Source organism: Centrocercus urophasianus, unplaced genomic scaffold (genome assembly GCF_019232065.1).
Source record: "Centrocercus urophasianus isolate 14NV4802_14NV808 unplaced genomic scaffold, USGS_Curo_1.0 seq_13, whole genome shotgun sequence".
NCBI lineage: Eukaryota > Metazoa > Chordata > Aves > Galliformes > Phasianidae > Centrocercus > Centrocercus urophasianus.
In genome coordinates, this window is record NW_024884475.1 from 30,099,604 (window position 1) to 30,122,514 (window position 22,911).

Below are 22,911 nucleotides of genomic sequence, written 5' to 3' on the forward strand. Positions count from 1 at the left end.
GGTTGCTTCTGTGGTTGCACTTGGAGCTTTGTTCCCAAGCTGTTTGCACAGGAGAGCAATGGTATGGGAGAACATCAGATCTTTCTTCTCCTGACACCACCTTTATTGTGTGCCAAGTCATCAGTGCTTTTTAACTAAGTTGGAGGTGCAAGTTGTTATGTTGACTCTTAAGGCAGAAAGAAGGACTAATTTATTTTGCAAAGCTTTAATGATACAGTGCAGAATGACAGAAGACCTTTGGTAGTTTTATAATGACTTTTTATTCAGAAAACAGTATATAAACATATTTACAAATGTTTTGAATGTATAAGTTGAAATAAAATGCTATTCCTGTCCAAAGCTGGATTTTCCATCTCGTATGTTCTTCTAGTATGTTTCTGCTCCTTTTTCTCTTCAACTTTCTCACAGTAAAGGCATCTACTGAACACTGAGCTGCACATTGTCCAGGGAAAAGGTTTGCATGCATGCAGCAGTTCGTCAGAAATGTGACCATTACAGAGAGAGGGATCTCCCTGCTCACCCCACGTCTCCCAGAGGAGCAGTCAGATGGGAGATAGACCAGGCTGGCCTTGAGACCCTCCAGTGTCAAAACTTGCTTTCAAAACATAATACCTCTTTTTTTTCATTGTAGCACCAAAGCACAAGGCTTCTGCTTCTGAACTCTGGTGAGCCACAACACTTAGGTGTGCTTGAGTCTTCCAAAATGCATATGGAAATTTTCATCCATCATGTAGAAGATATACTCTTTCAAACACACACGCACACGTGTATGTTTTTTAGTGTATATTGTGCTTTCCTGTTGCTCTTCTTGTTCAGTGTAAAGCAAGCAGTGCTTAATTCTTGAATGCAGTTGTGGATGAAATCTCATTTTATAAACCAAGTTATCTGCTTGAGGGGAAAAAAAATACAAAATCCAGCTCATTTTCAAAGGGGAGCATGTGGTCCCATCAATGCTGCTAAAACGTTGGTGGCTGCCACCAGCAAAGCCTTCTGCAGAGCTCTGTCATCCATCCTCAGGGTCCTGTAGCAGCACACACATGTGCTGAGAACTAGCTGCCTGTTTTTCATAGCCTGGGTTTGTAAACAAATGTGTTTCTGTCGCTGCTTACCATATCCTGTCCATGCCATTTAAAATAAACGTTCATTCAAAGCCGTAACTGTGGTATAAATCTAAAATGTACAAAAATATACTTGACCAGAAGTATTACTCCTCCATTACCTTCAAAAGTCTTGAAATACTAGGTTTAATTCTGCGGGTGTTAATGTAGATAGTACTTACAAAAATGTAATTGGCTCTGTCATTCTTCTTTTGGCCTAGATCCCGACAGGCCACACAAAAGTAATATTTAATGTTTCCAGAAAGGCCCAATTTTAAATAACAGGCTGAGTGTTACAGTCTGTGGCTGCTAACGGTAGCTGTGATGGAGCGTGCAGTAAGTTCTCAAGATGGCTCTGGATAACCACAGAAGTTCTGAAGTGACTGCTTCTGTGTTTAGTTAATGGGTGCCTGAATGATTGAGCCTTGAAGACATAAACCACACACATCAAACTGACGCTGTGATTTTGCAATGGTCTCCACACATGACTCAGCAACATGAAAGCAGTCCTGAAAGCTGTACAGATCCTCTGTATGCAGAGCTGGATGCAAATGTCTGCGTGTGGGCAAGTAGTGGAGATGTGGAACTCTCTTCCTGTGGTCAGATGCCTTCCCTGTGGTTGAGAGGCAATTCCTGCCCGTGGAATGGAAGGATTAGGGGTGCAACTGGGAACTGGGGGCATTGCGCTGCTCCACTTGTTTCCGTATTTGTGACTAGAACAGAGAAACAACCCGTTATCATTTGTCTACCTGCATGTGGATGTGGATGTGGATGAGTAAAACCAAGATAAATACTCATTTTTTTTAAGGAAGTAACGTTTTTAAGTCTTCCTGTTTCCTTCAGGACCAACGTGTGCAATCTGTGCTGTTCAATACTGTTCACCATCTACAGGGCAATGACTTTAATGATGTTAATTCATTGCTTCTTCATAACAAGCCTAAATATCAAAAAGGCATCCCAAAAGTAGTAAAGTGGGCTGCCAGGCTCATGCATTTCATGAAAACTCCATATTCTAGTCTAGTTGGCCTGGAAGCCAGAGCAGCACTCTCTCCATGCAGATAGTGAGACCTGTAGCACTGGTGTGCTCTAGCACTGGGAGTTTATCATATCACAAGGCATACTGCCTTTTAACAACACACACCATCTTACCAGTTTCCATCGCAGTATTTTAATCCACTCATCTGCTTCTATTCCAGTTTTTGCACACAGGTAGTATGTTCTTAGTGGGAACACTAAGCTGTAAATAAACAATTAGAGCTGTTTCACAGAATCACAGAATTGTAGGGGTTGGAAGGGACCTCCAGAGATCATCGAGTCCAACCCCCCAAGTTTCTTAAGTTGCTAGAGCAAAGCAGTAGTTCCTCCTAAAACTGAAGCCAACTGGTTGCACCACCACTGGCAGAGAGAGCAGGGCAGCAAGGCTTTTCTTCTGTACAGGAAAGGTTGACAGGCAGCATTCACAGTCTACAGCTCAGGGACATGTTCCTAGGGAGCCCATTGGGATCTAAGTGCCAGCTGGATCACCTCACTAAGTACCATATGCCTCAATAATGATTATATATATGCATTTTTCAGGATTAGAAAAAGAAGTGCCCACAAAATACGAGCCTGCCCTCTTTCTCCCCATCATGAAATAAAATCTTCTACCTGCAGTAGTCTGGCAAAGCCACGCAGAACTGACAGATGCTGTTAAGATTTATTAAGATCAGGGCTGGCTTCAGAATATAGGGAGCTTTCAAAAGCACCCAGTGGTTCCATTTGAAACTCCTGGCTACTCTGACCTTCCCAGCACAGTGTAGAATGCAACTTACCAGAAACAGTTGACTCTTTCTTGGGAATAGTCAAACTGCACTGCTGAGCATTCAGTTAAGTCGAGTGCCCGAATTGGTTCTGTGGCCTTTAAAATAAAATAATTTTATAATGGGAACACATGAAAATAAGGCTACTTTTGTTCATCTCCAGTGCACTCGGACCTTTATGGGTGCTCTGGATCTCTCTGAGTATAGGTATGAAAGCTACAAGCACTGTGAACCTAAACCAGCTAAACAACATCAGCGCTGTAGTGGGAGGAATTGAGCCTAATGTAAGAAACAGTACAGTAGGTTCAGCACTAGACAAACAATAGAGGACACCACTACTGCAGGAAGCCAGAGCTAGATACAAACTGGGGACAGGTCTAGAAGCATTTGGGAGCAGGTATGTACTTCCCTTGGGAGTTTCATTCTATTCAGGTGTGAGAGTCCTTTTGATTTATTTTTCTCACCATGTTGAGTACCTCAGAAGAGGTGCCTGAAATGAAAGAGCTTCTTGCTCTATCTAAACACCCTCACTACTTCCTATGCTCCTTCATGAGGCATATGGAGCATTTTCTCACCTTTCCCTACGTCTTTCTCTGTTTCAATAGCTGATAGTTGTGCACTATGTTATGAGAAAGCTGCAAGTGCTGAGATGAACTGATAAGTGCCAGCCTGCAGCTAGCAGTGAACTGTACAGCAACAACAGAAGCATCAATGGCTGCTGGAGCTGTGTGGGAGGAATCTGCATTTCTGACCAAGATGTGTTCTTGCCTGGTAAGTCACAAAGGCGATTCAGACTTTTTCAATTCATGAGTGCTGCCCTTAAAAATGTTATACTGGAAGTTTAATTCCAGGTAGTTTTAACTGAAATGAGCACTAATGGCAAACTCTGTAAGTACTACATAGCTGATGGGAATGTCTGGGGTGAGAGGGCAGGTGTATGCTGTTGTGTTAAAATCTGCAAGGTGCTTGAAAGAGGCTTGGGCAGTGGCCAATGGTTTGGCTGCATTTGTGCAGGGACTTGCTGTGGAGGTACTGCAAGGGTGGAGGGACCCTAAAGGTATTTCTTACTCTTACTGTTACTCCATTTAAGTTAAAAATGGAACACAACTGTAAAGACAAACTCTTTCCCAGATGCAACAGATAAGTCTTTGTGCTAGGCAGATTGATAAGAATTTCCTTTAATTGCAGTTGTTTGTGTAAACTACAAAACCACTTGAACTAAAAGGATGAAATCAAGGAATGCAAAATACACTTCTAGTACTTGCAGAAATACTTCAATAGTACTGTTCTCTGTCTGTTAAAGCTACCAGTGAAAGCTGTGCTGATAGCTTGAAATCCACTGAACAAAGAAACAAAAAGAATGCATTTTTAAAGAGTAATTTTGACCTGTAGGAGCACAGGAGATGGTTTCTAGCTGCAAAACTTATTGACTGACTTGTTAAGGTCATCAGCAAAACTCTGACTTTGAAAGTCCTTCTGAAAGTATGATACCTGAAAGTCCTTCTGACAGTATGGGAAGCTGTAACTTGGTAAGCTGTGATACGTATGCAAGAAGCCAGAAATAGGAGAATGTTGTGGCTGCCCCTGTACATATTTAGAGAATAGAACTGGTGCTTGCTACTTACTGTCTGGTCTTTGAAATATTTAAGTTCATTCCTATGCAGTGTAAACCACCTTGTCTTCCAGTTCTGAAAGATCAAGAACAGATGGTAATTGTCTTGTGAGAATTTAACGTAGCACTTCTTGGGAAAGAAAAACCTTTAAATGTATTGACTTGCTCTGCTTTACAGTCACGCTTTGCTGTTGTTTGGAAGACAAATTATTCCTCCCCAAAGGGAAATTCAGGCCAAGTTCAGCATTCTCCCTAGCTTTTGTGGGCAATTACAGAGTAATAGCAAGGAATAAGAGGTTTTCTTACCTTAACAATTTTGCCTTGTTTTATCAAATATCCTTCTTTAGTACCAAGCTGTGAAATAATAAGAACTGGGGTTAGAGAATCAGCTCTGTTTTTGTTTCCCACATCCCCTTCTGCCTATAACCATAGATGGAAGAGCAATCTGTTCTCAGGCAGCTTCCTGTAACCACTTGCTCTTGTCCTTGTTGTTGAGTCCCTGCTCCTCACCACTTGGATAAACACCAACTTTTGCTGACTCCAGAGACAAACTCTTCCACCTCTCTATTCAAGCTTCTGGCCTGCATCTTGTCCATTAAACGAAGCAAAATATATGCAATTATGGTTGATCTTTATTTAGAGAAGTTGGTTGTCTGCCTCTGCATGCTATAGCCAGAAGTACCTGGAGTTTGTCAGTGAATTATTGCCACTACTGGAGGGAGCGTGGGGTGGAGGATAGAAAGCCTTTTAGTGGCTGCATAGGAAAGTTAAGTTCCTTTAGAGGTTTAAGTGGAACTCAGCTGTGAATGGGTGGATGTGGGATACAAAGTGTTTCTTGTATGGACTTTGTTAGCCTGTATTAATGTAACTCTTCCTCTTTAATTTCAAAAAGTTAGTAAGTTATTAGAATACTCTCCTCTGTGCTCTGAGCCATACTGTTCTGGACAAACCACCTGTTTCACTTAAATAGGAGTTAGGGATTTAAAGTCTCTAATTACTGTCCAAGTGAGTCACAGATATCAGAACAGATGGCTCAAATGGATATGAAGATGTTCTCTTGTTTCTCACACCAGGAAGCCATAGCTTCTAACATGACACTGCTTTTTACTAGGGCTGAGAGGCTCTTAAGTCTATTTTGGGTGCAAGTCTGTGTTAGAATACAGCAAGCCATCTTTCAGCTTTAAGATGAGATGATTATCAGGTAATAAGTCCAAATAAGAAAATGCTAAAAACAACAACAAAAAATCAAATGTAATGTGCCTACCAGAATACAGATACACTTACTCAGTTGTAGCACTCTTGATTTGGGTTTCCCTTTCCAAATGTGTCCCTATTTGTCTCTGAATATTTTTGAATAACTTTTTTTTTTTTTTTTCAAAAGCTCAATTTTTAACTGATGTAGGGATTCAGAGGTGCTATCTCCTTCATTCCAGCCTGTGCACTGCTAGAAGCTTGCCAAAACAAGGGTTTGCTGTGCAACCTGATATAGGTATTGTTGCATGCAGCCTGATCAGTGCTGTCAGAAAAGCATAATACTTCTCAATCTGGTCTTTAGAATTTGTTTTTTAATTCCTGATAATATTACTGGTAAGACTGCATCTTAAAGGGAAGATAACACAGGAGATCTAAAACCTTTTATATATACTTTGTTTGATAGTCAGACTCTCCTTGGCCTGCTGTTGAGAGCACTGGCAGTCTCGGAGGCAATGGCTATGAGAGGCTTTATTTGTCTGTTTTTAGCAAGTCTGCTTTGCCTTATTTGGTGAAGTCGTCTTGTATTTCAGAACACGTACAGTAGTGAATTATCAGCATTATTCCATAGCTCACTCTAGCAGTCACATTAAACTCAAGCCAACTCAAACACCTTTCTTGCTAAAGAGCAACTTACTGAGGGAGCATTTGGAACAAGATCATTTTCTGTCCTTCCTGTCTGCATTGCTGTGTGAACTCGGACAGACTCATAAATAGATGGCTCCTCCACTTCATGTGGGTAGGGATGCTTCAATACAATTAAGGTTCCTGGAGAGAAAAAGAGCAGGAGTGAGTAATATGTCAAGAAAGTCTTAGAAAGTAATTGGAAGTAGCTGCTTGCTTGTAGAATGAATTAGTTTCACAGAATCACAGAATGCCTCAGGTTGGAAGGGACCTGAAGTATCACGAAGCTTCAACCCCCCTGCCACATGCAGGGCCATCATTTAATACTAGACCAGGCTGCCCAGGGCCCCATCCAATCTGGCCTTGACCTCTAGGCACAGGGCATCCACAACCTCCCTGGGCAGCCTGTTCCAGCACCTCACCACTCTCAAAGTAAAGAACCTCCCCTGACATCCAACCTAAATCTTCCCTCCTTCAGCTTAAAACCATTTCCCCTTGTCCTGCTGTTATCTACCCTTTCAAAAAGTTGACTCCCCTCCTGTCTATAGGCTCTTAAAAATTGTATAGTTGTAAGAGCTAATAACTTCCCTAAGATCTCAGTAATCTGCCTGTACAAAGGCTGCATTAACAACAGTAAATCTAATACATATTCCTCATAGAGAAGATCCTCTCCAAAATAGGAACAGTTATACCTTCTAATACCAATGTTAAAAACATCACAGCATACTAAGTGCTGTTATGTTAGCATTTTATGTTGGTATTGTTAGCTGTTAAGCAGGAGGAGTGCTAGAGGTGTTAAAGACTTGGATTTGAAAACTTGTAGGTGATTTGAGTAACTTAAATATGAAATAAAGTCTTAATCATATTTTGTAATAAGGACAACAAAGGGAAATGAAAGCATGATTTTTCTCTTTTACTAACCAACTGATACCTTGTTCACAGGCACATGTATATGCACCTATGTTCAGCTTGCAATAGGTTAAAAGTGAAAACTGGTTTAATTCTCTCTGGTCTTGTAGGGAAAAAAATGCTTTAGCATCAGGAAGAAAACAGAGACACATCCCATCACCAGTCTATAAAAACTACTCTTCATCTGTTGCACAGACTGTTATTGTACATACATTGTAGGCAAAGATCCACGCTGCTAAACTGGCTGGACTAGTTCAACATCTTATACTGTATGTGCTTTCTATTAAGCTCTCCATGCCTTCTTTTCTCCATGAAAGATACTTGTACAGAATCATTTGGTGATGGTATAACAATAGTAACAGATTCTTGCTGTTTGTGCATGTATCTATTTCTAAGAAGAAAGTTACTAACCACATGTTAGCAAGACTTTTGTTTTTTCTTCTGAGTTGAAAGTCAAAGCTTTTATGTTTTGAAAATAACTTGAGGAGAATGGGTAAACAAAGCAAACAGCCTTCTGACCTTTTGCTCTGAATGAAGACTGAAACACAGAAACACAACACCAAATTGTTTTAAGATTGTTAGTGAACAGATTCAGCTTGTCAGTCCAAGAAATAAAATATAGCAGTCTCAATTTCCTTTTAATTATCTGTAGTTCAGGAGGAAGTGCATGCAGAAAAGAATATTAGTCAGTGTAGCAATCTGGAGTAGCAAACAAAGCTGTAGTAAAATGAGGTTTGTGGGCCTGAAAGCACAATCCTGCAGCTGTCCCAGTACAAAAGAACTGCTGTGCTCCATGGGCCAGTTTAAAGTTTAAGAGCTGATCAAAGAGCCTGGTGTATGTCTTCAGATACACAATTAGCTGCAGTGAGACAAAAGGTGAATTGAAGATAGTGAAAATTCTTACATATTCTACCTCACTGTTGCTGTCTTATCAAATCCTGTCCATAAGAAAGGTGGGAATGAAAAGTATTCATGTTATCTTGCTTTGCTCTCGTTCCTGACCTCAGTCCCTTCTCTGTAAAATTGTTTGTAAGGATAACAATGGTTAAGAAAAACTGGTCCAACTACTTTCTGCTCTTGCTTGAGATAAAGGTGACTTGCACAGTGAAAGCTTCCTTTTGCTGAAAGGAAGTGTGGCCTAAGAAATTAGGCTTCTGCTGGCTCTTTGGCAAGCCTGCTGTATGTCTCTGTGTTGTGCTGGTCAGTCAGACATGGCGATGCTTGGCTGAGAATGGGCTCTAATGAGCCCCTGCCCCCTTCTTAGCACACATCAGTTATCACCCCACACTGTGTTGTCATTCTCTTCCTCTCTACTGTTATCCCTAACAAGTGAAGGTAGAGGAGTTCTTGATGTGATCTTCAAATGCCCTTTTCCTGCTGTGTAGTATGTTCAACTTAAATACCTTAGAGATTTCACAGAGCTAGCAGAATCCAGTTAGGAGCTTTAAAGTGGCAAGTGAGCCCTTCATTCAGCAGTATTGATCCTGTCCATAGAGACTGTGTAACACCCAAGCCTCATTTACTAGTCTCTGTAATACATGCAGTGATAGAATGGGGAAGTACAGCCTCGTCATCTGGAATCTCTGCAGAGTTAGGCCTGCAGGTGCGTGTCTGATTTTGCAGGAAGCATTTCTAATTGGTGCAAAGGGTACAAATACAAACTGTTCTAAGCATACTTGAAAACAACTTAAGAGAATGCTGTGGAAGACACAAGCACAATATTGAGTGTAGCACTGCATTATGTTTGTGAAATATTTTATAAAGCAACCTTCAAATTTAATGCTTCTGATCCACTGTGTTAGAAGGGTGCTGGTGCTTATTCACTGTGTGACATACCCCAGCTTTTGCATGTGACAACCAGCATTTAGCTGGCCACTTTCACAGTAGTGCTCATAATGTATGACTTATTTGCACATGCTTTTTCCATGGGATACTAAAGTTTTTGGTACTAACTTGTATTGACTTATTGTCAGCTCTTATCTTTGAAGCTAAATGTAAATCTGGCACTTCTGGGCTAATACACATCTACTGGTGGGATCCCAGTCTGATAGTGTCATGTTCAAGTCACTTGTAGGAATGGAGTTTAATGTTTTGACACTTAACTCAGGTAGCATGCTGGCTGCCCATGAAACCTGTGCTTTTCTATTTATTTTTTTTAAAAGCAACACAAATCCATGTGATGGTGGGATGGGATCAGCAGGCTGACCTGCTGTGAACAGAAAGAGGAAGAGATAACACAGGGCATGTTTCCTACAGGAAAGTGGAGGATATCACTTGCTTGACTGAAGAAGAGTAGAGCAAAATTTTCAGGTCCTTTTCCATCAATTCTTTTTGGAAGATTTCAAATTTATACACAAATATGTATTTTTCTCACTAGGTAAGCATTCTGCTTTGGTTTTGTCCTTGTTAAGAAGGTTCTGCTCCATCCATTAATGCGTATTTTCAAGAGCTTCCTTGGGTTCTCAGAGAGAAAGCACACTATGTCCATAGCTAGCAAAAACTCAGGCTGCATGTACTATGTCTACAGCACACTTGAAAGTTTTTTTGAAGAGGGATATCTTAAATAACTCAGGGATTTTTGAAGAGGAACACTTTAACAACATTTCTACCGTATAACACATCAAAAACTCCTTTTATTCAGATCTGTATGAAGCGTGACTACAGGCATGTTTGTGAAAATGCAGAGCTCTACTTACCTGTTTCACTTCCAATTAAAGGTTGATTTGCAAAATGCATGACTAACTCCTTCAAGCTGGAAAATTCATTAAATCCAAATTTGAGTGAGGTTCCTGTATATTCAACATGAAAATGTTTCACAGAATCCTTTCCCCTGCAACAGAAAAGGAAATCTTGTAGAGGACTGGTAAAGGATACTTGGCATGTAAAATCCTTAAACAGTAGCTACTACCACAGGAAATCTAGCACAAAATCAATCTTAGCAGTAATACTGCTGTTGTTACTGTCCCTCACTTATAGTCAATATATCTGAAAATCATATTCATGAAGAAAAGATACTTGCTGCTTTACAGATGAGGATAGCAAAAGCCACAAAAGATCAAGATAGTCAATCTTGTCACAAATCAATAAGACTTATAAACATGATCTTTAGGTTTCTGTCTAAGAAGGTTGATGATCATCTTTTACCCAGCCCCAGTTCTGATGGTCTGCCTCTACTATTTGAAGTACTTGCTTTATTTTTCAGGTGTCGCCGCAGTCTCACTCTCTGCTTTGTTTGAACGATGAAGGCTTTACAATTTGTCTGCTCTGTCTCTGTCCTCATGGTTGCACTATAATGGGTGCTGTCAAACAAGAATCAGGGTCCCTTTACTGTCAGAGAAGTAACATAATTTGTTTATGCAAGCCGGTGATATTTAGAGAAGTATGCAAGGCTTCACTTCCTGGAAGGGTACTTATTTTTACTTCAGAAGTCAGTGAAGCACTTAGAGCAAGCATTTTTTCCGTGAAAAATGACTTCTGTTAATAATACTAGCATCCAAAGTGGTCCAGAGAGAAGTCTGGCTCAGAAAACATGCCTGTAGCAAAAATACTAACAAATTTTGCTGAGAAGGGGGGCTTACAATGTTTTTTTTTTTTTTTGTGATGTTTATTGACAGTTCTACAGGAGCTTCTAATTTCCAACTGGTTTTGAACAATTTTCTTTGAACAATAGTTAGAACATGACACTGTAGAACATGCCTCATAATGTCTCTTGCGCTTTGCCCTACCATCAGCTCAGACAGTGTCTGCTATCCAGTGCAGCTATCTGGCTAACAAATAGCTGCTGCAATGGTTTGTTGCAATTACAGGGTCTTCACCTTTTCATTTAATTTCACAGGAAATACAATGTTGCAATTAGAGCAATTTCTACTCTATTTCCTTCTATGCCAGTTCCTTTTTAAAGTTAGCTAATACAGCTGGGAGATATGTTTCAGGCAGTGTATGATCTCTCTGCTCGTCTTCTTACAGCTGTCAGTTAAAACCCCAAGGGCTTTCTCTTACAAATGATGATGACTGGTGAAGTTTCTTGAGAGGTAAAAAGGGAAGTAAAGGAATTTTAGGAGATAAGAAAATGAAAGCTGTAATTTCTAAAATGGCTCTTCCTGCAAGGCATCAGAACGAAACTGAATTGCTTATTCCAAAATGAAGTTTTAATAGAAAAAATTTAAAAAGCAAATTATACTTACAGCAGAAAATAAATAAATGAAACATCTTCAAAGAAAGATTAGTATTTCTAGGGAGCTGTACCACCATGAAACCAGTGTAACAGTAAGAGACCAACCTCCAGACTCAGATCTGGAATGCTCTGCATACAGTGATGCAGTGAGCAACTCTTGATCCTCACTGCAAGAGCTGAATAGCAGATTGGAATTGGCCCAAGTAGACTTCTCTCGGTATCATAAGACTAGAATTTGGTAAAATGGCATGTATATTTTCATTATCACTTCAGCTTTCATCTCCTATTAGAACAACTTATGCTGTGTTCCTACCTGCAAGGGTTGTGAATAACCAGCATCACTGTGTATATCCAAGCAATTTAATTTAAAAAGTTACTGTGATTCATAGAATAAGTTGAAAAAGACCACAATGATCATCTCATTTCAACCCCCTGCTATGTGCAGGGTCGCCAACCACCAGACCAGGCTGCCCAGAGCCACATCCAGCCTGGCCTTGAATGCCTCCAGGGATGGGGCATCCACAACCTCCTTGGGCAAGGATTCACCAGAGCTGTAGTTCAGAGACCCAATATGAGGCAGAAATGAGCATGAATGCAATAGCTTGAACATCCAGTAGAGACTTAATATTTCATATAGTTGCCAAAAGTTATGGATTGCCAAAGGTTATGGATGTATTTAAGGCTGGTTACCTCAATGCAGCTGACACGCAGCAACTACTTTGTATGTCTAATGCGTGTGTCTCTCATTTTGCCTGCCAAAAATATTGTGGCTTCTCTGCTTCTTGGCTTTTTAAGGATTCCTTCAAAATGATTCAGTAGTGAATTACCCAGGGTAGGCTAAGTGTGCTTTGTGCTGGCTGTGTCCTGAACTGACGTAAATTGCTGAAATTCTGATGATTTCAACAGCCTTATTTCTGTAACTGGGGAAATACTAATACTACCTGAATCAGTAGTACACTACTGGTTACAAATCAAGTCTTAGCCCACACTGGAGGAGTAAAACTATCCAGCAAATCACTGGATTATCTGGATGACAGTTTCAGAGATCCAGAAACTGTAAAGTTACGATCAATTAACTGTTACATTTTCTTTCTATTTATGACTATTTCTTCATTGTAAACATTTTTGACATCTATCAGGCATTTAAGCTCTCATTACTGTCATGCAGATTTTTACCATACAGACAGAATATCTATACCAATCACAAAATGACATTTTTCCCCAGTAATGTTAGATCATATTTTGGAAAAAAAAAGAGCCTTTTTCAAATTCAGTGCATATTTTATTCTAAAGTCACTCAACAGGACTAGATCATTAGGAATGTATTTTCCAATAGTTTGGGCCCCAGAATGAAATCTGAAGGTCGTATCAGTATGTGAGATGCAAACATTCATGGGAGTTAAGTGAAAAATCTTTAAATTGTCAGCTGTGTAGCATCAGATAGGTACCATAAGAAAGATGTTTCTGTTCATACCCTACCTTACAGAGAGGGAATACAAATCTTCCCTTTCGTTACTCTTCCTCAAGAGATAGCTTCCATCCTTGCCATTGGAAAGAAGCAGGGCTTCTGCTGCATGTCGAGTAAGGTTATAATGATACCACCTGGGGAGACACAAGGGGTTTAAAGCATCATTCGCTCTGTTCTTAGCTGACAGTTTCTGCTGAGTTTTGGAGCTGAGTCAGAGAAAGAAGCAGAACTGGAACTAACTCTGCTACAACTGAGTTATTCTTCTAACAGGCAAATACAGGTTGAAAAGAACTGTGCCCTTCTCAGCAGCCTCCTTTTGACAAGCTTACAAAATGATCTTTGTTGTAACTATGAAATTATGCTCTTCCATATTTACAAAGAGCTGACTGTATAAGTACCAAGAAATTACCCAGACGTTCTCTAATAAGGTGAAAGCAGTTCTGGGGGGTATGCAGGACACTTTGTCTAATTTCAGAATCTCTACTTCCTGATAAATCTACACACTTCAGTACGTTTCCTCTTTTGGGGCAAACGGAGCATTTGGGTATAAAAACAGAAAAATATCTTCCAATCTCTAATTCCCTCAGCTCAGTTCATCTGCACTGCTAATATCTGCAATTAAGCAGATTTGCCTAAACTGATGCTTTCATATGAAGCATAACCTTTTTGGAGGAGGGAATGAAGGGGAGGAAAAGGTAAACCAGCAGAATCTGAAGTGAGAATTTGGGAAACTCGCCATCGCTGTCACTCAGCTGCAAGTGATCTGAGCAGTGCAACAAAGTACTGAACACTTGCTTCATTTAACTTCAGTGAAAATTCAGTTCATACATTTTTATGTATGAGAAATTCCATGAGGAATCCACATGGAATGTTCTGGGGAAAATTTAAAAAAAAAAAAAAAAAAAGTGATGAAGACTGCACAATGCTTCTTACAGCCTTGTTTCTGTCCAGACTGACTTGGAACAGAAATGTCTTATTTCTTTCAATAGAAAAGGATCTCATTAGAACCATTCTTGAAACTGGTCACAGAAAAAGGGATGTGGCTATAGAAAGCTAAAGCCCTAACTCTGTAAGAGGCTGTAGGCAAAAATTAATGATGACTATACTTACACCAGCGTTTCTGGTCGAGAAGGAGAGAATGTAGTACCTCTAATACCCTTCCCCTCATCCCTATGGGAGTGGTGCTGCTTCCCTATCCCCTTTCTTTAAAACTTTGTGCCTGTATCTGTTGGGGCGAGCTCATTACTATTTCAGCTCTTGAAATATGGATTGACTGACAGCAGACATTGGATCACAGCGCTTTCTGGTGTTCATATTGCAACAGTCTTCAAACTGAAATGATATGTAACTACACACTCTTTTTTTCCTTTTCTGTTCATCAGAACCTGCCACTTATCTTGGTGTCTCTCACAAATGTTTACCTCCGAATTTAGATGGCTGCCTATCTGAAAGGCCAGCTGGTTGATAAATGGCTTTATAAGAGATTTCGGACTGTTTCCACTCTGTGGAAGACAAGATCCATGTGAAACTCAATACAGGCAGAGTTGCTGCTTTGACTCTGGAACGTGCTCTGTGGACCATCTACAAAGCAGAATAAAATAATAAGTATTTAAAGATCAAACTGTCATCCTCAGAAACACCTGTCAGCCAAAATCTGCTTTAGGATTAACTGCCCAAGTAAGTAACAGTCAAAGGTCAGATCTGTTCTGATGTGATGAGGATCGTATTGGCACGTAGGCTAGGCAGGCTCTACAGCTGAGAAGATGACATTGTGTTTTGAGTGCAATCTCAATGTGTTTTCTCTTACTGCTGTGACAAAGAAACATTCAGAAAATCGGTGAGTGGTCATTTTCATAAAAAAGGTCACTTATAAGTGTGCTATTATTTTATTTCCAACAAGTCTTCTATGAAGAATTTGAACTAGAGGTCAGTCAGGTTCATAAAATGGACTGTTTACGTGTGCTCTCTTACATGCAAGAGTGATTTAATGACATCGTACATTGCAGGGAGGAGAAAGTCATACCATCCACCCGGGAAAATAACATTGGCTTAGAGCAGATACTTAAATCTGCTGAAAAAGTTGCATTGCTCTTCTTACACAAATACGCTATTGCAGACAAAAATCCCTCAGATATTACTATGGTCATCTTTCTCAGCTTTAAAAAGTGAACATGAAGCAATAACACGGCTCCCAGCATCAAAGTAGCTGTCTTACTCATGGCTATTTTTTTTCAATATCTATTGTCACAGATGGCTGGATCAGTAGCAACTCTCAGGTTACTTTATTCTGCTAAGAAAATGGACAGTCAAAATTTGTTCCAATCATGTGGACACCGATACAATTTAAAAACTGTATTGAGAAGTAATCATTTGCACACAAACTGCCAGGGAAGTGAACACACACCATGAAAATGTTTAAAGATCCTTCTGTTCTCCTAATCAACCTGTCTGATGACAAAGATAAAAGTAAATAATGCTAAAAATTAACCTAAGGTCCTGTAGTTAATACCACTACATGTGCTTCCATTGAATTTAAGTATTTGTTGGGAGACTGGGGCAGGGGGAGAAATCCTTCAATTTTTATTATTTAAAAAAAAAAAAGTCATGTTAACCTGTCTGATACCAACAGAACTTCTAAGACAGCTGACTGAAGATCAGCCTTAGTAGGTACCAAGTTGGGGAGACATAGCTCATTATAAGGCGCAGCTGCCCTCTGCCTGAGTTTTGTTCTGAATGATACTTGATGGAGAAAAACAGGTAGAAAATACATTGTAGCTCTACTTCTCTATCTACTTAAAATAATAAATTAATTGTATTTGAAAGGTTTTACAAACATTCTGCTGTTTGAGGCCAGCAGGAAGCTCCACTTCCAAAAGCTAAATTGTCTTGTCAGCTCTTCATTTTTGAAGCACAGTCCACTTGTGGTATATTGGGCTCTCTCCAAATATCCTTCAAAAAGTCATTTCTGTTTGATTCAACTTATAGAACTTGTATCTACTACAAAAAATCCAGGAATATGTTCCATACTTTGATACTTGTCAGACTGAAAATTACCAGGAGTGAAGAAATTGCTTGGGGATGCTGATACAGAAACCTCTCTATGAAGAAATAAAATGGGAAAGAGGGAGAAGACCTTTCCTTTCTATGAGCTTCTTCTGCTGGCTGCCCTTGGCTTTGCATGTCCTCTCTCAAACTCATACGTATCTGGAAGGTTTTTTTCAGTTACTTCATTTCTCTGATCAAAAGTCTTATATGCACCATTCCTTGTTTTAGTTTCCTTGTTGTCAGTTTGACAAATGATTTCAGATTGGGTATACAATTGCTGCCAGAGTCATGTGTCAGTTCTCATTCCTTTAACTTTGTCCAAAATTATGTTAGTCTCACTATCCTATGCTCAAAAGCACTTATTTTTTAATTACTGTGTGCTGCTGAAGAACCATACTATTCCTACTGCTTTTCAGAGTAGAAGCATCTTCCAGGCTCCAGGCCTATGGACAGCATATCTTAAGGCTAGCCTGTCACACTACTGGGATTAGCTTTGCTTCTCTTTGGAAAGTATCACATTTCTATACATCAGACTACTTTTCAGATTAGATCGTATCAGTGACAGCGTAGGAAGGGCTTCGCTGTCAAGACAAGGAGGAATAAAAACAGAGATGGTACCCCAGAAAATCAAAAGACATCCCCGCGGTCCTAAGTATTTGCCCACCTAAGCACCAGTGTGACTCCCACCAGGGGGAAACAGGTGGCCACAGCACAAGCTGTGTCTGTGTCACTGCAGCTATGACACTCATTGCAATGCCAGAAAAGGGTGTGCTGACATGACAACTTTTTTTTTTTTTTTTTTTAAGATCTGTTACAGCTAACATAGTAACTAGAGCTCTCTATGTGGTGGTGGTAATCAGAAGCGCACTGTAGCAGTGTTTTTAGTGGGGAATTTCCTCTTCAGATAAGAACACCCTCTTCAAAATGTTCCTTTATTCTTTAATAACTCAAAATATATTGAAGAAAAAGTTACAGAAATTTCATTCCTATGTCACCTACAGATCAGTTTTTATGCATGGTATCTGCTTTTTTCAGTAAAGCTGTTGGCAAAGCAACTGTCCTGGGGTGTGGTGGAGTCATTGTCCATGGAGATGTTCAAGTGCTCAGATGTTGTACTGAGGGACATGGTTTAGTGGGAAGTACTGGTCATAGGTGGATGGTTGGGCTGGATGATTGTGGAGGTCTTTTCCAATCTTGGTGATTCTAAGAAATGTATAGATATTCCCTCTAAAACACTTATTTTCAGCCCCTGTAAATAGGGGCTGGTGAATGACACTATAGCCAGCATCAGGAGGGTGAACTTTTTAACAGTATTGGAGTACACAAGAAACACATTCACCTATGGCTGACCTACAGGTAAGCATTGAGGGACTTGGCTGACCCTCTTCTCAGTCATTTCTGTATGCAAACAGCTGAACACCCAGTGGAGCACTCCCTTTTCCTCATCATAAGAACTATAGATATCTAACAGCAGTAGTATGCACAGCAAGAAGTTTCGATTGCCGTTTGTTTTTCATGTCCGAAGCAATGCTTAACTGATGTATGCCTCGCTATCAGGTAAGAGCAGTAGGCACATGTTTGACTAATAACCTGGATGGAGTTAGAAACTCCTGTAAAAGTCAGGTGATTTCAAAGTTCCTTGGAAACGGGAAGGAGATTCTTGGTGTTCAGCTGGGTTATCCTGTGGACAGCACTGTGGCTGTCTAGGCTGCAGGTGCCAAGCAGAAACACAGCAAAATATGTCACTTCTCATTTACCTCTAAAAGGGAACAAAGATCTTCGTTACGTTCTTCAGCAAGTGGAGGTGATCTAAAAGTGTTCTCAATAGGACTTCATTCCTATGTTTTTCAGGACAGCTATTTAGTCTTTTTTTTTCCTTTGGTGATGGTAGATATTGGCAGGTTTTGCACGTTTTAAGGTATAGAAAGTATCCCCTATTATAACATGATGAATTTTCTTACAAAATTATATACCATATGATATTCTTAAAGAAGTATTCCCATTCTTAGTTTAAGGAGTAGCATGCTGTACTGCTTGGTTTGTCTCATTTGACTGTACATGATGCTCTTCATGTGCCTTTACTCAAAAAATGACTCCACATAATGGCCTCACTGGCTTTTCTAGTCTCTGCATGCTGAATCTCAGAAACTCCAATATCAAATGTGTCAAGTTTGTTCTTCCCCCCCCCCAGAAATATTACCTATCATCTTAAAATTGGGAAGGGCTCTTTTTATGTCACATCAGTAAAAATGATGATTTGTCAATGTTTTTAATGGCACGTAAGTCGATATAGATCGCACTGAGTGACGTGGTTTAGTGGGCACGTTAGTGATGGGTTGACAGTTGGACTGCATGGTCTTAGTGGTCTTTTCCAACCGAATGATTCTATGGTAGTTCAAAAAACTAGAAAAGGTGAGAATGCTAAGAAGAGTTATAGGTGGCAGGCAACCAAAAATGGTGTATATTAGAGAACCTTTCCATGTGTCACACTGAAATTCAATGTTTCAACGTGACACACCTAATCACACACCCATGTGAAGTACTTTGTTGGACTGACTTCTCACCATGTCATAGGAACAATAATTAAAAAATAGAAATACGAGGAAGTGACTTCAGTGCATCCAACCTTCACGTTCATGTCTTCTATTTGCAGGCTTTTTCTAGTTCAGCTTCTGCTTTTCACTTCTATTTTCTCTCTCCCCTCTCTCAACTGACTTTGTTCTGCCCACTTCTTTTGCCAACTTTCTGTTTTAATTTTGCTCTTGTTTACATTAGAGGTACAGATTTTTAAAAAAAAAAAAAAGAAAGAAATCTTCTGACCACTTGCCCTGTCCTGCTCATATCAGTTCCTCAACCCAGGACTAAATCTTAACATAATCTGATTTAGGCCTGTGATATAATTTATTTTCTTACTGAAGCTAGGTACGAAGAGTACTGTTCAGTCACATAAATACCATCTGTTGCAGTATTGTCAAACCTGGAGTAGGAGAAGCATAAAAGCTGTGCTACAATAGATGAGAAAGAACAGTGAAATTACAAAGAGAAGAATGCTACGAAAACTTTTCCTCTCCTTCTTTTCATTCCTGAAAGACAAAAAATACACTAGTACAACCATGTTGAGACTGAAGGTATGTTACCAAACCAGACTAATTACTTAGATGCCCAGACAGTCCACATTCTCATCTCTTGCAAATACAAGAAATGCAAAGAGGATTTCTCCGAACTCACATTATGTGTGATCAGATACATGAGGTTCATGATGGAATATAAAATATTTAGCAATAAGTGCAACTGGAAAAAAGGCTGATTCCAGTCATCCATGCAGACCTCATAAAGAGAATCATGTCAGTTCCTTTTTCCTTTAAACCAGTATATGTGTCTCTTGACAAGCTTCAAAGCTCCCATTTAGTGTTCATACAGTTAGGGAAGAAATGAATGAGGTAATGTGTTTTTTAACAACAAATGTTCTGATTCTGATCTTCTTTTCGGTGGTGGTTCCACCTATCAACACCTTTACAATGATGCTGACAGTATTCCAGATTTCTCTTTTGAGCTTGACTATCTGACCACTAAACCTCTCAAATTGTGTAGAGGGCTCCAAATAAACAAGCCACCATCTTCCCTCAGACTGGCTGACTGAATGAAACAGTTTAAAACAAGAAAGGAAAAAAAAAAAAAAAAAAAAAAAAAAAAGCTAACTCCATTACACTTGCTCTCTTTTGTTTTGATGGAAAGGCCCCAAAAGTTCATGTTTGTAAATACCAAGGCTCTCGAGAGCAGTGATACAACTTGATAAACAGCTGTAGATATGCCTAGATCTCTCAGTGGCTATGATTATTCATGAAGATAATTGGATTGTTAATTTTTTTCATTGATTAGTTTTTTGTGATGGATAATATACTACTGGCAGAGACAAAATAAGATGGGGATTTGAATATATCGACTTTGTCTTCTCCTTCCTGCCTTGTGCTCAACAATGTAGTAATTACAATGTAATTACAGGAGCATTAATCTCGATAAGCCCAGCAAATACCAGATCCTCCAAGCCTAGCAGAGTGTCAGATGAGTATGCAGTACAAAACCTATCTGCATGGCTGTCAACTGTCCATTCTGATAACCAGCTGATCTGGTAAACTGAGGTTATTCTGTCAGCCGCATCTTTCCCCTTAAAATGCTTCCCATATCACACTTCTTCAAACCTCCTCCAACTTTGAATTTTGCACAGCAAAGTAGAAGGTCTAAAATAACCCACTCCAGTTTACCCCAAAAGATTCATGAATGTCAAATCTGCTTCCTGTTTGAATGAATCCTTTCTCTGTTGGTCTTTACTATGGCAATAATATATATTCCTCACTGGAACCAGGACTCAGTTATGCTAGATACTATGTTGGAAGGAAACAAAAAATGAAAATAAAAATCAACTTCATAGTAGAAAAAAAGGCTTTATTTAGTCATCCGAAGAGAGTCCTTGTTTGGAATTGCTTAGTCAGGTTTAGTTCATTTAATTCAATGCACTGTGTTAAGGGGATGTTTGGTACTTTGTAGTAGGGTGAAAACTTTATATTTTCCCCTAAAACAGAAATAAAATAAATAAGCTTCAGCTTAAAGATGGATCTGGGTAGCTTTCTCACTGAGTTGTCTTTTCTTCCTTGCACCATATAGGGCTGCAGTCCTAAGCGTCCATCTGTTAGGATGAACTTTGAAACAAGCAAAGCAATCCATGAGCATAGGTTGCTGGTTTAGATCAACTCAAGCCATTTAAATGAATAGAAGTTTAGCAATCTGGAACCTTGTTTTCCATAGAAGATGCAAGTCAAGTTTTTCTGTATTTTTGTTTTTCATGAGAGTAATGAATCTTCATGAGAGTAATGAGCTATGCAGGGAATGCAAACAACGCACACTCTGGCTACCATTATGAAAGTGACTTTACCTCAGTCAGTATGTTAGATGCTTCAGTAACAGCCACTTCAATAACAGGTGCTTCCAAATATGGAAAATGATTAGCTGTGTGGACATGGCAATTCCAACTTTTTGCAGCCCAAGCTCTTCACTAGGTGAAGAGCTCTGCTACCACAAACCCTTTCCTCCCTGGCTGTGCAGTGCTGCTCCCCACACTCCTTCCCCTGTGTGCAATGCTGTCTGTGGAAAACTCCTGCTAGCCTTCTTGGTGTGGAGTTGGCAGGTGAGCAAGCCTGGTCAGTGGTGGGAAAGGAACAGGACCTGCAGCAACCTGTGGCCTTCCTTTTGCTGCTGGGCTTTGTTTTGGAGTGAGGGTGGCATCTGGCACGGGCCAGCACTGCCTACAGCTGAAGCACAGGTGCACGGAGCAGCCCTGTGCCCCTGGGGCATGGTGCTGGGTGGCCAGCCTGCCTGCTAGGGCCGAGGGCACCCTGAGAAAGTGGTCCAGCTCTGGAGGTGCTCCCTTGGATGCTGGATGAACAGGTGGCTAACGCCTCCCAGAATTCCTTTCCCTGGTCCCGCACAGGGAGAACAGCACAAAACACAACAAGGTCTCCCTGATAGAGGGACATCTGTCATATCCTGAAGTAGCCATAACCTCCTGGTTATGTTTGAAGCACCTACCTGCCCTCTTGATTTTTCTAATTCTTGATACATCACACTCACCCGCCGTCTACCAGCATCCTCGACATCCCGTCCCGCCCCAGGACCGGGCGCCGGCTGTTCCCCGAGGGCGCTCCTTAGAACTCGCCGCCGTTCGTTTACCCCCGGGCGTTCCGACCGCAGCCAGAACTAAGCACCAGCTGCCCCGCGCCGCACCCCGCGGCCGCCATTTTGCGCGGGAATTCCCGCGCCCCTCAGCCGCCCCCGGCTCAGGTTGAGGGGAAGAGGGCCGCCATCTCGCGTGCGGACCCCCGCGCAGCCGCCGCCTCTTACCCCAGCGCCCGCAGCTCCTCGTCCAGATGGGCGCTCGGCTCCCGGCGCTGGGTCATCGTCCCGCCGGGGGACACCGGCTGCCCGCGGCAGCCTCCGCGGGGCGCTGGTAAGTGCGCGGGCGGTGCCTCTGGATGGATGCCGGCCCCTCGGCGGCCGCCTCGCCGCGGGGCGGGGGAAGCTCGGTGCGGGATCCTACCGCGCTGCGAGGGGTTCGCGCTCAGCTTCCTGAGCTCTTTCACGCTCGTAGCTGCGTGGTTGGTGATAACTGATTTCTGTGGCGATTTCCACTGTTCTCCACGTAAATTTTAGAGAGATCCTGCTGACAATCTCTTAGAAACAGCAGTAGGAAAGTTACGTGGAAGTTTGCCAAAAAGATCGTGTGTAACCAGGAACGAAGTGTTGTTAGATGATGGATGAGCTCTGTGGAAAGAAGTGTCTTACTGTCAGCTCCTTTTCTTATATTCCAGAAGGTTACAAGATGTGCTGTGTGCCAGTATTCCCTAATGCTTCGTGGCAGTACTTATTGTAGCTCTGTCAAATTCTTATTTTCATTAAACTTCTTTGGGGGGGGGGGGGAAGGCCATCTTGGGGAATTAAGGGGAGGTACAGTGCTATTTATTTTCCAGACCCACTACAGTTTTCACTGCATACCCAGCACTGAAAATAAGTTGTTTCTAGAAGAACTGATATTCAAAGAGGTCAGAAGCATGACTTATTTTTTCATAAATAATCATTTGAACTAAGATTAGTTCAGAACAACTAGGATTAGTTCAGAACGGGCTCAATAAAAGCCTCCTGCTCCTCATTCTCTCAGTGAATTGGTTTTACAAGAGCTTTTCTAGCCTCCTGATTGGGAAAAGCTTCATGGATTTTCTGTATCTCAGATCAGCCTATTCTGCTGTTGGACTTGGAGTTTAGTCTAATCATACTCTCCCTGGCTGCAGAATGTTCTTTTCCTTTGCTTGACCATTCATATTGTCAGTGAAGCATTTGGCTATAGACAACTTCATAATTTTTTTCTTTCTTTACTGGCTCTG

At 40.8% G+C, this 22,911-nt stretch overlaps 1 protein-coding gene across 2 annotated transcripts; it reads right to left on the reverse strand.

Annotated features, from left to right (window-relative positions):
* Positions 1-248: 248 nt before the first annotated feature.
* On the reverse strand, positions 249-21,946 carry DAPP1 (dual adaptor of phosphotyrosine and 3-phosphoinositides 1). Of its 2 annotated transcripts, XM_042812198.1 has the most exons (9): positions 21,875-21,946; positions 12,946-13,068; positions 9,989-10,122; positions 6,397-6,527; positions 4,815-4,862; positions 4,522-4,584; positions 2,909-2,994; positions 2,247-2,334; positions 260-1,810 (listed from the first exon to the last, which is right to left on the reverse strand). In XM_042812198.1, exons 1-9 carry the CDS (start codon positions 21,928-21,930, stop codon positions 1,751-1,753), a joined length of 789 nt encoding a protein of 262 aa, XP_042668132.1. In that variant the 5' UTR covers positions 21,931-21,946; the 3' UTR covers positions 260-1,750. The 2 variants fall into 2 exon arrangements, with proteins under 2 accessions (XP_042668131.1, XP_042668132.1); XM_042812197.1 differs by having other exon boundaries at positions 249-2,334.
* Positions 21,947-22,911: the final 965 nt, after the last annotated feature.